We start from the raw sequence: 16,692 nt of genomic DNA on the forward strand, positions 1-16,692 counted from the left end.
CTGGGAAAGCCCAGCTGGGTCCAAGTCCTGGTGTGGCTGAGAGATTGCATTACCTCTCTCTCTCTCTCTCTTTTTTTTTTTTTTGGCATCACCTGTTTTGAGGGAATAGATTTGAGGCCAAGGTCCCGCTGGTTGTTAAGAGGAGACCTGAAGGGAATTTCCATTCTGACGAATGGAGAGTGCCAGTTGGTCTGGGATACTTGTATCTTTTAATCCTCCCTCTTTTCTTTCCTGGACTGATGTTTGAAAAGGGGCTTCTCTCTACACGCTTGGTTGGGTGACTTTAAGAAAGCTGCTCATATGTAGTTCTTAGGACTGAACAGCATTGCTGAATATTTCAAATCACTGTGGGCTGAAGCTGAGTAGTGGTCACGACCTGTAGTTCACGTCTTAATGTGTGACGTTCAATTTGGATGGATAAAGTGTCTATAAATGCCAATGGTTAATCATTGGATACTTTGTTGCTTGCCAATCTTTTTTAAAATATTATTTTTTAGTTATAGGTGGACACAATATCTTTATTTTATATTTTTGTGGTGCTGAGGATCGAACCCAGTGCCGCACGCGTTAGGCGAGCGCTCTCTGAGCCACAACCCCAGTCCCTGTTGCTTGCCAATCTTAAGAGAAATAAACTAAGATTTTTTGTTTTGTCCTTCCTTCCTTCCTCCCTCCCTCCCTTCCTCCCCTCCCCCTCCCCTTCCCCTCCCCCTCCCCCCCCCCCCTCCCCTCCCCCCTCCCCCTTCCCCCCCTCCCCTCCCCCTCCCCTCCCCCCTCCCCCTCCTCCTCCTCTCCTCCCCCCTCCCCCCCCCCCTCCCCCTCCCCCTCCCCCTCCCCCTCCTCCTCCCCCCTCCCCCTCCCCTCCCCCTCCTCCTCCCCCCCCTCCTCCTCCCCCCTCCTCCTCCTCTCCTCCCCCCTCCTCCTCCTCTGTGCTTTCCCAAGAGGGAGTCTTCCCTAGAGTACCCTGTGTACTTCCCAAACTAAGGATGTGTGGAAGGGGATTACAGACTGAATTTTAGTCTAGTTACATTTTAATGGAGTTACAACTAAGCTGCTTTAAAAAGTTCTTCTCTTCATTTACATTTCTTTCCTATAGTAATTGCTCCTCTTTTTTTTCCTTTTTTTTTTTTTTAAAGGACGACCTAATTTTCAGGAATTCAGCAAAATTTTATTTTTCGTCTACCATTTAGAGACTATTTGGTGAAGGACTTAAATTTTTGTCAGATTTCCTGCCAATAGATAGTTCATAGTCTTGTGGCAACTTCAATGGTGAACATATTGTATTTAAACAGGACATAGTTAAATAATGATTAGTATTTAAAAAGTGATATTGTTTATTTAATCTTTGGCTCCTAATTTTGGCTTTGATAAGTACTATTTTATTTCTTAGGGGTATTTTATTTAACATGTAAGTGGGGTGAATCAGGTTTTATAATTTGAGATAAGTAAAGGCTGATTGAGTAAAGGAAGGTATTATATGGCTTAGTTTCATTTATTCTAGCAGGACTAGAGGTTCTGAGGCTCATGACCTGCCAGTTCCCACCCTGTCTTTGATGGGGGTAAAAACAGTTAACTCAGGCCTTTCCAGAGCTAACAGAAATAATTCTGTGAGGAATGGATTGCAGGGAAGTTGGTGTCATTCAGAAATAATGTTTAAATTACTTCACATACATCAAGCTTTCACAGAATAGATAACACCTCATTTTGTGACCTTTGTATGTAGGCTACAGAAGTTAACAAAGGAAAAAAAAGATCACTGGAGAAAGATGGGCCTGTTAAAAAGAAAGCAAAGAAAGTCCAAGAAAAGGAAGGAAGAAGTGACTTGGTAATGCCTGGTAACCCTGGTGAGTCTGGGCGATGATTCTTCTCAGCAGTCATGGCTCTGATATTCTTGGGTTTTTCTGGAGGGCAGAGAAATCTCTTGGAGAGTTGAACATTTGTTCTTTTTGGACAATGATCACTATTGTGCTTGAGTTTGTGGTGGTATGTATAGGAGGTGAGGGGGACTGTGGAGGAGCTGGAGTTCTGCAATTTGGCTATAGTTCTCCCAACTTTCTCTTTTTTTCCACTCTAACCATTTTGTCATGTTTTTAAAAATGAGATATTCTTGTTATAAAAATTCCAAACAGTACAGAAATTTGGATGGTAGACAGTGAAAGACCTTCTCTTTCAATGAGGCCTATTGCTCATTGTTTGGGTACTGTGTGTTGTTCCAAATTTTTCTATATTTACACACACATATGTGTGCACAACACAGACCCCCAAATTAGTTAATTAGTAATAATTATCATAGTTTACATATTATATTATACTACATATACTAATTTACAACTATCTTTTTCCACTTAATAGAACATTTTAAACGATATTCAATATCAGGACATATAGATATACTCTCTCCTTTTTTTTGCACAGAGCTGTTCTTTCTATATGTGAAAAAGCACTGAGTGAGAACAGCATTGTTTGGGTCTGGGGTTGTAGCTCAATGGTAGAGCGCTTGCCTAGCACATGTGAGGCACTGGGTTCAATCCTCAGCACCACATATAAATTAAAAAAATAAAGGTATTGTGTCCATCTACAATAAGAAATGTTAATTAAAACAAAACAATCCAGCATTGCTGAGCTTCTGGACTTCCAGAGGTGATTTTGGGTGTAGATGATTGAGTGAGCAGATTTTTTTCTAGTTTTTGGCTCCAGAGAATTTGTGATAAGAAGAGACAGGAAATCCATCTTTATTCATAATTCCCAGAACATAAAACAAACAAACAAACAAGAAGTCCCAATTCATTGAAGATAACTGTCTATACCGCTAGAGATAATAATTGGAATACTTATTTTTCCATATAAATGGTAAAACTTGGATTTAGGGCCAACATGAATAAGAACTAACTACAAAAATGGAGATGTATGACTAATGAGAAAAATATATCTGATAACATCTGATAATACCATAGTCCTTTTCTTTTCTGGAGGGGGCTTGAAGGAGTCATGACTTGACAGATTTGCCACTGGTTAATTTTGCATTTTCTGGGGCTCTTTGCCTTTTTTCTTTTTGTTTCATTGCTCTATATAGACCTGATTGTTCAGTTTTTCAGTAAATTCTATTAGCAGTGAGTGCTCTTTTTTTAAAGTCTGCTTTTACTCTAAAGCTTCTTGTAGCTCATTTATTCTTCCTAAAAACCTTTGTTTTATTTTCTTTTGTAGAGGAAAAGGTAGATGACAGGTGAGGAGAACTGAGGGCTGCCATAGTTAAGTGGCTTAACAGGGGCCACACAGGACAGTTGAGATTGGAAATTGTTGAAATTAAAATGCTTGTCATTTGTTAATTCAGGGTTACCTGGGTTGTGGCTCAGTGGTAGAGCGCTTGCCTAGCATGTGTGAGACACTGGGTTCAATCCCTGGCACCATGTAAAAATAAACAAACAAAGAAAAAAGATATTGTCTCCATCTATAACTAAAAAAATATTTTAAAAAATTGGCATTCAGAAGGTGGGTATCTGTTCTGTCCCAGGGTTGTTGTTGTTGTCTCCTCCTCCTCCTCCTCCTCCTTCTTCTTAATAACAATCATTAAAATACAGTTCTCACACCATATAGTTCACCAATTTAATGACTTTTAAGTTGTTCCCAGATTTGTGCAAACATTATCAAAGTTAATTTTAGGGCACTGGGATGTGGCTCAGTGGTAAAGAGTACTTGTGTAGCATGCATAAGGCCCTGGGTTTGATCCCTAGCACTGGGGCTGAAGGCTGTGGCAGGGAGTCAATTTTAGAACATTTTCATCATCCCAAAAGAAGACCTATACCCAGTCGCAGTTACCTTCTTTTCCTTGTTATATTCTCCAGCCCTAGGCGACCACTAATCTACTTTCTGCTGTAGATTTGTGTATTGAAATAATCTCATATAAATGAAATCATACAATTTGTGGCTTTTTGTATATGTTTTATTTTATTTAGTATCGTATTTTCAAGGTTCATCAGTGTGGTAGCAGTACTTCATTCCTTTCTTTAAAAAAATTCATTTTTTTACGTTGTAAGAAACATAAAATTCACCATCAACCATTTCTAAGTGTGCAGTTTAGTGGTATTAGTACAATTATATTGTTCTATCATCCCTACTATTCATCTCCAGAACTCTTTTTTCCTTTTGCATTTCTAAAACTCTACCCATTGAATAATAACTCCCATTCTCCCATCTCCAGTTCTGGCAGCTACCATTCTGCCACAACCTGCCAAGCATCAACAAAGGATCTTGAGTAGGGGTGACTGGAGATGGAGAAAAACACAAAGAAAAAGAAAACATTTTTAAGCAAAGCTAGGGCCAGGTGGGACACTGCCCTCTAATGGAGGAACAGTGACCTGGAACTAGCTCTGCAAATTTATTATATAGGGTCTCATAATCAGAAAGTTAAACTATAGGGGCATTGTAAATTGTTAAAGTCTTCTGAGTTATCAAGAGGCTTCTTTGTGCATAAAAAGTTACAGAGATAGAAACATTTTTATGGCTATCCTGCTGCACTCAGGAAGCCCACTGTATTGGAACATCTGATAACTGTTAGCATCAGAGCCAGTGTCAAGGCTGTTAACCTCTTTGCTTTTTGGCAAGGAATATTTCCCAGGCTTGGCTTTTGCCAACACTGCAGGATCAGCCAATGACTATGGGTTCATCTGCTCTCCACACCATTCTACTTTCTGCCTCTATAATTTCGACTGCTCTAAATTACATTCATTCTTTTTATTTCTAGGTAATATGCAACTGTATAGATTCATCTCATTTCTTTTTCTTTTTTTAAAAATATTTTTCTTAAAGAGAGAGAGAGAGACAGAGATTTTTTTTTAATATTTATTTTTTAGTTATCGGCAGACACAACATCTTTGTTTGTATGTGGTGCTGAGGATCGAACCCGGGCTGCACACATGCCAGGCGAGCGCGCTACCGCTTGAGCCACATCCCCAGCCCTCTTTTTATTTTTTTATTTGTTCTTTTTAGATATTCATGACAGTAGAGTATATTTTGACATATTATACATACATGGAGTATAACTTTCCATTCTGTGGTTGTACATGATGTGGAATTACACTGGTCATGTATTCATATATGAACATAGGAAAGTTATGTCTCATTCATTCTACTGTGTTTCCTATTCCCATCCCCCCTCCATTCCTCCATTCCCTTTGTTTAATCCAGTGAACTTCTATTCTCCCTTCCCTATTGTGGGTTAGCATCTGCATATCAGAGAGAACATTTGGCCCTTGGTTTTTGGGGATTGGCTTATTTCAGATAGTATGATGGTCTCCAGTTTCATCCATTTACCAGCAAATGCCATAATTTTATTCTTCTTTACGGTTGAGTAATATTCCATGTGTATAGATACCACATTTTCTTTATCCATTCATCCGTTGAAGGGCATCTAGTTTGGTTCCATAGCTTAGCTATTGTGTGTTGAGCCGCTATAAACATTGATGTGGCCTCATCACTATAGTATGCTGATTTTAAGTTTTTTGGCTATATGCCAAGGCGTGGGATAACTGGGTCAAATGGTGGTTCCATTCCAAGTTTTTTGAGGAATCTCCATTACTGCTTTCCAAAGTGGTTGTACCAATTTGCAGTCCTACCAGCCATGTATGAGTGTACCTTTTTGGCCACATCCTTGCCAACATTTATTGTTACTTGTATTCTTGATAATTGCCATTCTGACTGGAGTGAGATACAATCTCAATGTAGTTTTAATTTGCATTTCTATAATTGCTAGGGATGTTGAATATTTTTCATATCTGCCTTATTTCTCAATTTTTCAATTTACAAGGGTTTTTTTTTTGGTGCTGGAGATGGAACCTATGGCCTCATGCATGTTAAATCCCATTCTTTACCACTGAGCCACATATCCAGTTCTTACAATTTTTTTTATTGTGTTTTTTTGAAATCTGGTATCCACAGGAGAGGAAAACTTTGTATTCACAAGGAAACTTACATGCTTTTGAAAAGTGACTTTAGAATGTATTTTGGAAATCATGGAAATAATCAAAAGGTAAAACATACCTTGGAAAGTATACTAAAAAATATATTTTTCAAATAAGAGAAATCATAGTAAACAAGGTAAAGTATATATTGAATAATTCATGTATTTAGAAGAAAGAGAGTCACCATGTTCAAGGATTTTTGATTTTTAGCATGTGACAATCTAGGTTTTTTGGTTTGTTCATTTGTTTTGTTTTAATTATAGAGGGCCAATTTTCGTGTCCATTTTCTCTTGGCTAGGATTTTCTCATCATTATAGATTTTCACAGATTAGATTTTGTTGGGCCTTAGACCACTTTGAATTGATTTTTATCCTGCTTGAAGCTCATTTAAAGCTTCTTGGGTCTATGGGTTTAAAGCTCTCATCAAATTTGGAAAGCTCTTTTAGGCATTATTTTCTCAACTGCTTTTTTCTGTTTCCTTCCTCTCTCTTTTTCTCAAAGTTTATTTCAGGGATGTTGAACTACTTGACATTGTCCCTGAAATCACTGAAGCTTTGTTTTCAGGTCTTATTTCTCCTCGTATTTCATTTTGGATAGAATGCTTTCAAATTCAGTGATCTTTTCTTCTGTAGCATCTAATCTGCTATAAAGCACTTTCAATGAAATGTTTGTTTTAGATATTTTAGATGTTATCTCTGAAGTTCCTTTTTTTAAAAAAAAATCTTCAATTTCTCTGTGTGAATTATACCTCAGTAAAACTATTAATAGAAAAAGTATTTCTTTTACCTCTTTTTTTGCTTATGTTTTTCTTTGCCTTCTCATTATGTGGAGTGTATTTATAAAACATGTCTCTGTGTATTAATTTTATCATATCTGTCCTCTCTGGATCTGCATCATTGGACTGACTTTTTATACTTTTCACATGTCCAGCAATTGATTGGATCGTGGCTGTTTTGAATTCTTTATTATTTCCTACTGGATTTTGTATTTCTTTAGAGTGTTGTACTTTATTCTTGCAATCAGTTAACTTCCTCATGGGTCATTTTGATTGTTTTCAGGATTGTTTTTAAATTTTGTCAGAGTATTACTAGCTCTAGGTGAGCCTTTCCCTAAAGCTTCACCTTTCTTGAATCAGAAGGGTTGCAAAGTAGCAGCAACATACCATAATGTGTATTTCCATCATACAGAGATAAAAGACACTAATAACGTTAAGACATAAGTAAAAATAAAATGTAATAAATCTCTTAGGAAGTGATGAAGTTTGAGTTTTACTCAACCACAAACATACACCATGCAATAGAGCCTTAGTACTTCACTTCTGTTTTTAACACTTCAGCTAAAGATCCGTCTTTTGTTTTGTGTTTTAAAAAACTACAACCCCAAGATTTTCACTGACCTACATTCTGGGAAAGGTTTTTTTTTTTTTTTTTTTTTTTTAAACCACAGGAGGGAAATCTGTGTACACACTTAAAATATGAAAGTTTTAAACTTTCAGAAATGAACAGAATATCACTTGTGCCCTCAGAATATTCTTGCTTGCATAGGAAGGGTAAAAGATGATAAATTCATGCAACCCCAGTTCCCTTATATTTGCTAATAGCTACCTAATACTATTGCTTTAAAGAGTGAAATAATATATTGTGGTACATGGTAAAGATCCAATAAATGATAGATCCCTTCTCTTTGGATTGCTTGCTTATAAACAACTCCTACTTAGGCAGACTGTGTACTATATTAAAATTTGAGCTTCTTATAGGAATGTAAAAGAAAAACGATTTAAAGCTGTGAGAATTAGAGAATTTCATGGAATAGATAGCTTTGAGATGGAACTTGAAGAATGAATACAATTTTGATATGTAGAAAGTATAGCATGTGCAAAGCTTGGAAGCAGGAAAGCAGGTGTTTGAGTGGGGTGATTGGATTTCCTTGGTGAACCCTTGATGTCATTATCTAAGGCTTTCCCCTTAATCTGGTCAGATTCTTCAATTAGGAACCTCCTAGCTTCCTAGGTTCTAGAGAGGCTGGGGGTGTCAGCATATAGTCAATGTACATTCCCATCACCCTTCTGAGTTGCTGCTCCATCAGCTATGCTTGTTTCCAGAGCTATCTCCCATCTGCTGCTGAGGTGAGGAAAAGATTGTTGCCTTTGACTTTGGAGTGTGTGTGGGGGGGTCTAGAAACCAAATTACTTTGAGTCAGTGCCTTTATTTTAGATTTTCCCTTATTCCATTTCCACAGTTACTGGTGCCGTAATTCCCCAGTCTCTTGATCATTTTGTGTTGCAAAAAGGATTGGTCCTTGGTTTTCTTAACTATTGACTTAGGACTTAGCTTGAGTTGAGTGGGCTGATTGGTGAGAGCTCATCTATTTTCCCTTCTAGCTTCAGAGATTTCATTTGCAATTGTTGCCTCTCCTCTCCTGTCTGTCCTTAAATGTGAAAACAAACCAACAAATAAAAACCAGAATCAAACTACAATGTAGTTTTCCTTTCTTTGTCTCTCTCTTCTTTTGTAGTGCTGAGATAGAACCCAGGGCTTTGCATGTGAGCAGGAGAAGCAAGAGCTGTACCACTGAACTCTAGCCCCAGCTTGCTACTGTAGTTATTCAATGGGGTCTCAGCAGTGAGTGAAATCAGATATATGCTTGAATATGCCACCTTTACCCTGAACTTGATGTTCTTTATTCCTTTATCACATTATAGTTCAGTCCATTAATGGGAATCTCCCTTTTTAGAAAATTCTGTGTTTATTATAAGTTGACATAATGAGACCAAAATACCGTGGTTATATTTTCTTCTCATTTGTTTTCCAAGAGCCAAATAAATGTCTGAGGACCAGGACTATCTCAAAGTCTCTGGAAAAACTGAAAGAATTCTGCTGCGATTCTGCCATTCCTCAAAATAGAGTCCAGATAGCACCTCTTCAAGAGAGGTTTGCAGTTCTACCAAAATGTACTGATTTTGAGGATATCAGTTTTCAACGTGCAAAGAATGCAGTTTATTCTGAAGATTCTAAATCCCAAGTGAACCAAAAGGTATGTAATTGTTATATAGATGTATTTCCAGTTACCCAGAATAGTAGGTTCTGAAATCCTTTAGTTTCTGTAGGGTCACTAAGGACATTTGACTGATCATCTGAGTTACCTGACAGATCTTTTGTTTCACAGACATATTGTGAAACATAAGAAATTCTAACATATTCTAACATTCTAATTTGCTGTGTATTATGAGGGATGAATTGGTTTGTGTTCAAACAAAACAAAACAAAAAATTAAAAGACTCCCAAATTATTTTGAGCCAATACTCTTTATTTTAGAACATTCTGTATTCCACAGTCTCTGATTGTGATGTACTTACTGCCTGGATTAGGAACCACTGACTTGGGGGAATTTTTTTAGATTATTGATACATGCATAATTTTAATATAGCTCTCCTTAAAGTTTTCATGATTTGCATGGAAAATAATGTTGGGCAACATACATACATCCATTTATCTATCTATCTATCTATCTATCTATCTATCTATCTATCTATCTATCTATCTATCTATCAATCTATCTGTCTGTCTATCGATGTTTTGAGGTTTCCAGTTGAAAGCTTGGCATATATTAAGTAAACTTAGAGATAAACCAACTAAATATGTGTTTTTACTTCTTCTACTGTTTATTTTGTGACTTATTAATGGTTCTTATCATTGCAGAATCTGGTCTGGCACCATCATTGAAATCTATAATTCAGACGAGCGGTTGACTTTCAACCTTAGCTTTACATTAGACTCATCTGGAGAAATTAAAAACAAAACAAAACAAAAATTGGTATTTAGAACCTTCCTTCAGAATCTTATTTATTTGGTCTTCACTGAGAATTGTGCATAGCTATTTTCTTAGAAGCTCTTATTTTAATGTGTAGATATGATTGATGATCATTGAATTAGAGAAATGCTTTTTGAATTTATATGTGTGTGTATATATATATGCATATATATTTATTTATTAAAATTTTAATGAAATGTACTTTTTCTTAGAAAAATGATTAGGACAATAGAATTTTGCTTACAGTTTCCCCTTCCCACAAAGTTCACATCTATGGACTTCTGTCTCAAATGGGCTAATATTGGTTAACTCACTTATCTTAGGTCATCAGAAAAGGAAAGAATGTTTTCTTTTTTATTGCTGTTTAATACTGAGAAGCAGTTCACCATGGTATAGGGTGATTATTATGGATAGAAATCATAAAGTCTATGAAATCTCATTTTATTAATTGGAACATTTACCCTGAGGTCTCAGTAGAGCCTATCTACTATTGCTTTGTGCATAAAATGCCAACTTGATTTTTCTGTGAAATTAGAAATGATCAAATAGAAGGGTTATCTAGAAGCAATATAAGGACATTATTACAAGCAATAAGCTATTTGAGAGCTTGAAAAGACACAGATGAATGGTAAAAATCTACCAAATGAACATAATTGCCCAGTGGTCTAGGGATATTAATGACATGACTCTGAATAGGTTCTGAAATTTATTCTGATCACTCTGAATTGTCAAGACAAGGTTAAGTTGAGTTCAACATGCTGCCTCTGTGACTATTAAAGAAAATATAGTATATCTGAGAAATATTTCCACCCAAATCATATAAAAAACAAGTTGCTTAATAATCAAGTACTTAGATTTACTTCTTAGTATCCCACATGGAGAGAACTTTTTTTTTTCCTTGAAGTCTGTCTTGTTCAGTAAAAGAATAAGTTAAAAAAAAATGAGAGCAACTTTTTTCTAGGAAATATATTTTTGTAAGTATTAATTAACTTTTATATTATGTAGTATTCCTGGAATTTATGTAAGAGTCATAGAAACAAAATTGAAAATCCCTCAAAATGAAAAACAGTTGCATTCTCAGATGTTATGATGAGCTGCATTTCTCTGGCCATTCCTCTCCACACCTTACCATCTTCCTATTGCGAATCTTTGCAAGTTTTCTGGGCTATGTTATTTAGATAGATTGAGTCTTTTTGAAATTAATGTCTTTCTGTGCCGTCCCAGCTAAGCTGATTTTGTTTTTTTTTTTTTTTTTAAACATTTGGCATCCACAGAATACACGTTTCTGGGGTTTCTGTTGATATGAGACTCCACTTTTCTGCTCTCTGTCCCTTCCTCTTCTTCTGCTCACTAGTTTTTTAGGTCATATTTTTTATTCCAGTGGTAGTTGAGTAACTTTTTAGATGTTGAGAGTGACAGCATGGCTCTTACTTAGAAATTGATTTATCCTATCAATTTGTCTTATTTTTCCATTTCTTAATCAGGCCTAATAATCAAGGGATTTTTCTCTAAGCTGTAAGTTGGAATTAATTATGGTTTTATATTACAGGAAGTTAAGGATAGTAGCAGTACTAATATTGAAAATGTAGCCCAATGCTCTTTGTTTTCCAAAACTTCTTTCCCCTATTTATTTACCAAAACAATGATGATTCTCTCTTGTAATACAGATTTATAGAATATACTATCTTTTAGAGCATGCTTGGAAACATGAAACATTAAGTGCAGCTTTAGATGTTGGCATGCTTGCTGCAAGTGTTTTTGCCCAAGATTTATCCCCAGTTGATTTTTATTCATTGTATACCTGGGAATAAATAAGAAAATAAATGTTTATTAATTATAGATCCAATAACATCAAATTTAAAAAGAAGTATATAAAACATTCAGGTTGTTTAGATTTGCAAAATTTACTTAAATACTGGCAGTTTTTGTTTTTTTGGTTCATAATTTTTTAAAACGTTTTACTTTGAAAAAATTTCAAACCTTTGTACATATTGCTTTGTACATAAAATGACAAACTTGATTTTTCTGTGAAATTAGAAATAATCAAATAGAAGGGTTATCTAGAGGCAATATAAGGACATATTACAAGCAATAAGCTGTTTGAGAGCTTGAAAAGACACAGTTGAATGGTAAAAATCTACCAAATGAACATAATTGCCCAGTGGTCTAGGGATAATTTGCCTGAATACTACAATGTGTCTTGGGAAACCTTTCACCTAGATTTACCAACTATTAGCTTTTTGCTAATTTTGCATTTTCTTTCTCTGAGAATTTAATATAATAGTTTATTCTTGTTAAACTATTTAAATTTTTTGGTTGCCAGGACAGTCAGTTTGGCCTATCACATAGGACTCATGAAAACTTACAGAAAACTTCTGATAAACCATCTAATAGACGATCGAAAAGCATCTACACACCATTAGAGTTGCAATATATAGAGATGAAACAGCAGCATAAAGATGCAATTTTGTGTGTGGAATGTGGATATAAGTATAGATTCTTTGGGGAAGATGCAGAGGTAAGTTGTTTTCATGTTTTTCTTGTTCAGCTTTAGATATTTTTCAATATTTTTGTTTTATTTCTTGACTTTGTGAAAAAGCTAATTTGATCAGTCACCCTTTAAAATGCTGTCATTTAAAATAAAACTCAAGCACAAGCAAAGTTGATGGAGCTAGACTTGTGGGGGAGAAGTGAGGAGTCCCTACTGGAATGTTACTGTTCATTTTCTGTGGTGCTGGGCCAATACTTTTCATCCATAAAAAGTTTATTAGATGAATCAATTGATGGATGAACCATTGCCAGTGTTTTTTTTTAACATTTTTTTTTTTTTAGTTGTCAGTGGATCTTTATTTTATTTATTTATATGTGGTGCTGACAATCGAATCTAGTACCTCACCCATGGTAGGCAAAGTTTCTACCACTGAGCCACATTCCAGACCACAAATATGTTTTTTAGGAGAATCTCAAGCGAAAAACAACTTTTTTTTGAGATGTATGGAAGTTCTCCTTACCTTAATTAATGAATTTTCATAGCCAGATACAAAGTTAAGTTTCAATGAGAAGAGCACATTAATTCTGCCAGCTACCCACAGGTCTTTGTGTCAGTCATCTTTCAATCTTAGCCTAAGCTGGGTCTCAATTTAACTTGGGGGTATTTGATACAGATCAAGAAGGTTTAAAGTGAATTTGCACATTCAACGAGCAAGTAGAGGGAAGCTTTCCTGGAAGCGGTGGTTGATTGTCATGACTACATAGTCTCAGGCCTGGTTAGGTCATATAACATCAGAACATGATGATGTAGTACATCTGCCACCCCTTGGATGGGAAGAGAAGAGTTGGCCAATGTTTTCTTGTTCATGTTTTCTGAATCCTGTTGTGGCAGAAAGGTAGTGTTCTCTAAGTTCCATTGTGTTCTGTGTTATGAAATAGTATTGACATATTTCCTGAGGTTAAGAACAGGTACGGGTGCTGGGATTGTGGCTTAGTGGTAGAGCCTTTGCCCAGCATGTGTGAGGCACTGGGTTCGATTCTCAGCACCACATACAAATAAATAAAATAAAAAAAAATTTCATCAACAACTAATAAAAATATTTTAAAAAAACCCAGATACGTAGCTGGCATCCTATAGGTGAAGGGGAGAAAGAAACCATCTAGGTTAAATGGTAAATTTTTTGACTATAGTAGAGGATGATATAGTAGAGGATGAATACAGTTTAGACGTGGGTTGGGGTAAAGGAGTGAAAGTACTGGAAGAGAGTTCCATGGCTCTATTTGGTGGTGTCTAAGTGTGTTCTGGAAGAAAGCAGGGAATCAGGGACTGCTTCCTGTTTTTGCATTTCTATCAACCATGCATCATTAATTAACTAACCAGTCTAGAGAGTTCTTCATGTCACTTATTAAAAGTTTCCTCTGTCCAAGTGGATTTATTATTTATGCATACTCTGTAGTATCTTCTAATCATCAGTTATTTGTATATGCCATTTGCATAGAAAATTCTTATTCCTTTGGCCTCCTCCTTTTTATATTGAATAGTCCTTACGTAGAGACAGCTCAGCACTTCTAGGTTTTGGAACATCTAAGGACATAAAAAAACAGTTGTCATTTTTTGGAGACATTTAGAGATACAGATTTTGGCCCTGATGTCAGGTGGTAGGAACTGCCAAAAAATAGATGAGACCCGGGAATTTATATGGGGAGTTTCTTTCAAACTTTTTATTGATGTACCACACATTTATAGAAGTTCACAAATCCTAAGTGTATACCTTGATGAATTTTTAACAAAGTGAACAAATCCCACATGGAATCTTGAAATAGAAATTTATTAACATTCTTCCTTTCTTTTTTTTTAAATATTAGATTGCTGCCCGGGAACTGAATATTTATTGCCATTTAGATCACAACTTTATGACAGCAAGTATACCAACTCACAGACTATTTGTTCATGTACGCCGTCTCGTGGCTAAAGGATATAAGGTCAGCTTTGATTTTTAACTTCAAGGGAGAAGGGAAGGAGATTTTCTTCCAGGGAGTGAAAACATGCCTTTAAAGTAACAGGCAGGCTTTAATGAGTTTTAGAATTTGGCATTTGAAGCAATGAAAAATGTTTCATAATTATTAATGTATCTTGATTTTTAAGAGCATATTGTTAGGTATTTACAGAAAAAAATTTTAAGACTCAGTAACAGAGTGCTTCTTAGTGATTTGTGTACACTAGTCAGCTGTTCATGGTCCTTGTTGCTTAAACCTTATATCTGGACACTGTGGACTAATTCACTTATTTTAAGTGTTTCAGAATTAATATTTAAGCATTTTGAAATGAGTTTGTTAGATTGGTTTTTCATCAGATTTGATATTAAATATCTCTTACTTTGTCGAAGGTGGGAGTTGTAAAGCAAACTGAAACTGCAGCATTAAAGGCTATTGGAGACAACAAAAGTTCTCTCTTTTCCCGGAAACTGACTGCTCTTTATACAAAATCCACGCTCATTGGAGAAGATATCCTTTTCGAATAGTAATTTTTCTCTTAGTTGTTACAAGTGCTTTGTTTTAAGGTGACATTTAAAAAAAAGTCCTTTGGGAACCTTTTCGATGAGGTGAGGTAGTACAGTTACTTGAATCCTTGGAGTGCACTAATGAAGAGGAAGGATTGGTAGTAACTAGAAACAAACATTTTTCAAATGTCATAATGAAAGACAAATTCATCATATACTAAGAGTAAGAAGAAGTGAGCCTAATAAATGATAATGTCAAGTTAGCAATTGATTTGAAATTGTGTGTTTTCTTGGATCATTTATGGACAAAAGTTAGGTGTTTAGGGGCTATACATTCCTTAGGATCTTCCTATGGTGAGACCTGAAAAATAATAACTTAATAACTTAATATGGAAAGAAAACTACGAAGTCAAAATTAAAATACACTTAAATGCTTATAAAATATAATATAGGCCATCTTCATTAATTGTTAATTCGTGAAGATTTTATTGCTTTTGAAAATGGATTGTGGGTAAAACTTTCTTTCTTTGCAGAAATCTTCAGTATGCCCAATGATTGCTGCCAAATTTATAGATTTTCATAAATTTGTTGTGTTAATTGAAGCAAAGTAATTTTAAAAGCAGAGTCATAAAATTCTGTTTTTAAAGCCAAATAGATGTATATAAAATAAGGTGAGGGTGCATTTAATAATGTTTACTTAGGTTAGGTCTCTTATAATAAAATAATCTAGGGATAAAGAAGGTCTTAAATCATGTACTAAAGTATTTCTTTTATGGCTTATTACAAATCTGCATATTTAGAGGCCCACTTAGTTTCTATGCAAATTCTGAGGATTATTTTGTTTGTTTAAGACCACAAATAGTGAATAACTGTCATTCAGAGCAAACTCTAAACCATTTGCATCCCTTTGGTTGTTCTAAGCTGATCAGGCTGTAAAAACATGGTAGTTTTATTTTTTTCTTTTTTACCTAAGCTGAGTCTCCTACTTGAAACCCATTCATAAAAGAGTATCCTTTCCTGCTTCACATCTGCTATGCTTATGGCTCTTTTTTTAAAAAAAATAACTTTTTAAAAATGAGTGCAATGGAATGTTACTCAGCATTAAAGGAGAATAAAATTATTGCATTTGCAGATCAATGGATAGAGTTGGAGAATGTCATGCTAAGTGAAATAAGTCAATCCAAAAAAAAAAACAGGGACTGAATGTTTTCTCTGATAAGTGGATACCAATCCATAATGGGGGGGGGTGCGGGATGGGATGAGTTGGAGGAAATTTGGATGGGGCAAAGTGGAGGGAGGGAATGGAGCAAGGGGATAGGAAAGATGGTGGAATGAGACAGACATCATTACCTTACTTCTTGTGCAACCAGAGAAGTGAAAAATTATGCTCCGTTTGTGTACAATGAATTGAAGAGCTTTCTACTGTCAGGTATAATTGATTAGAATAAATAAAAAAATTAGTGTGTTATGAACATACAGAAAGGCAAAATTCACTGTGGTGTATTCATATATGTACATAGGAAAGCTTGGTCATACTCATTCCACTCTGCTTCTCTTTTCCCATCCTTTTACCTTCCCCCTAAATTTCATTTCTCCACACCATCAATCTCTCTTCTATTTTTATGGGATTCCCCCTGCCCTTGCCCCCCACTCTCCGTATATTTTGGTCTAGTTTCCATTAAAAAAAAAAAAATGAATCCTTGACTTTCTGGGTCTGGCTTAATTCACTTGGCATAATATTTTCTAGTTCCCTCCATTTACCAGCAAATGCCATAATTTCATTCTTCTTTATGGCTGAGTAAAACTCTATTGTGTATATATATACTATTTTTTCTTTATCCATTTCTGTTGATGGGCACCTAGAGTGGTTCCATAGCTTGACTATTGTGAATTGCACCTCTAAAAACATTGATGTGGCTGCATTCTTATATTTTGTG

The 16,692-nt window shown here is 35.5% G+C and overlaps 1 protein-coding gene across 2 annotated transcripts in view; it reads left to right on the forward strand.

The window, feature by feature from the left end:
- Positions 1-16,692, forward strand: part of Msh3 (mutS homolog 3) — a 185,245-nt gene that overhangs the window by 642 nt on the left and 167,911 nt on the right. For both annotated transcript variants that reach the window (XM_046427851.2, XM_058574355.1), the window contains exons 2-6: positions 1,721-1,841; positions 8,767-8,987; positions 12,088-12,282; positions 14,121-14,237; positions 14,642-14,759. In XM_046427851.2, coding sequence (XP_046283807.2) covers positions 1,721-1,841; positions 8,767-8,987; positions 12,088-12,282; positions 14,121-14,237; positions 14,642-14,759 — 772 coding nt within the window. The remainder of the gene's footprint in view (positions 1-1,720; positions 1,842-8,766; positions 8,988-12,087; positions 12,283-14,120; positions 14,238-14,641; positions 14,760-16,692) is intronic.

The sequence above is a fragment of the Marmota monax genome, unplaced genomic scaffold (genome assembly GCF_021218885.2).
Source record: "Marmota monax isolate L192 unplaced genomic scaffold, Marmota_monax_Labrador192_F-V1.1 WCK01_AAM20220418_F8-fsc00018, whole genome shotgun sequence".
Lineage (NCBI taxonomy): Eukaryota > Metazoa > Chordata > Mammalia > Rodentia > Sciuridae > Marmota > Marmota monax.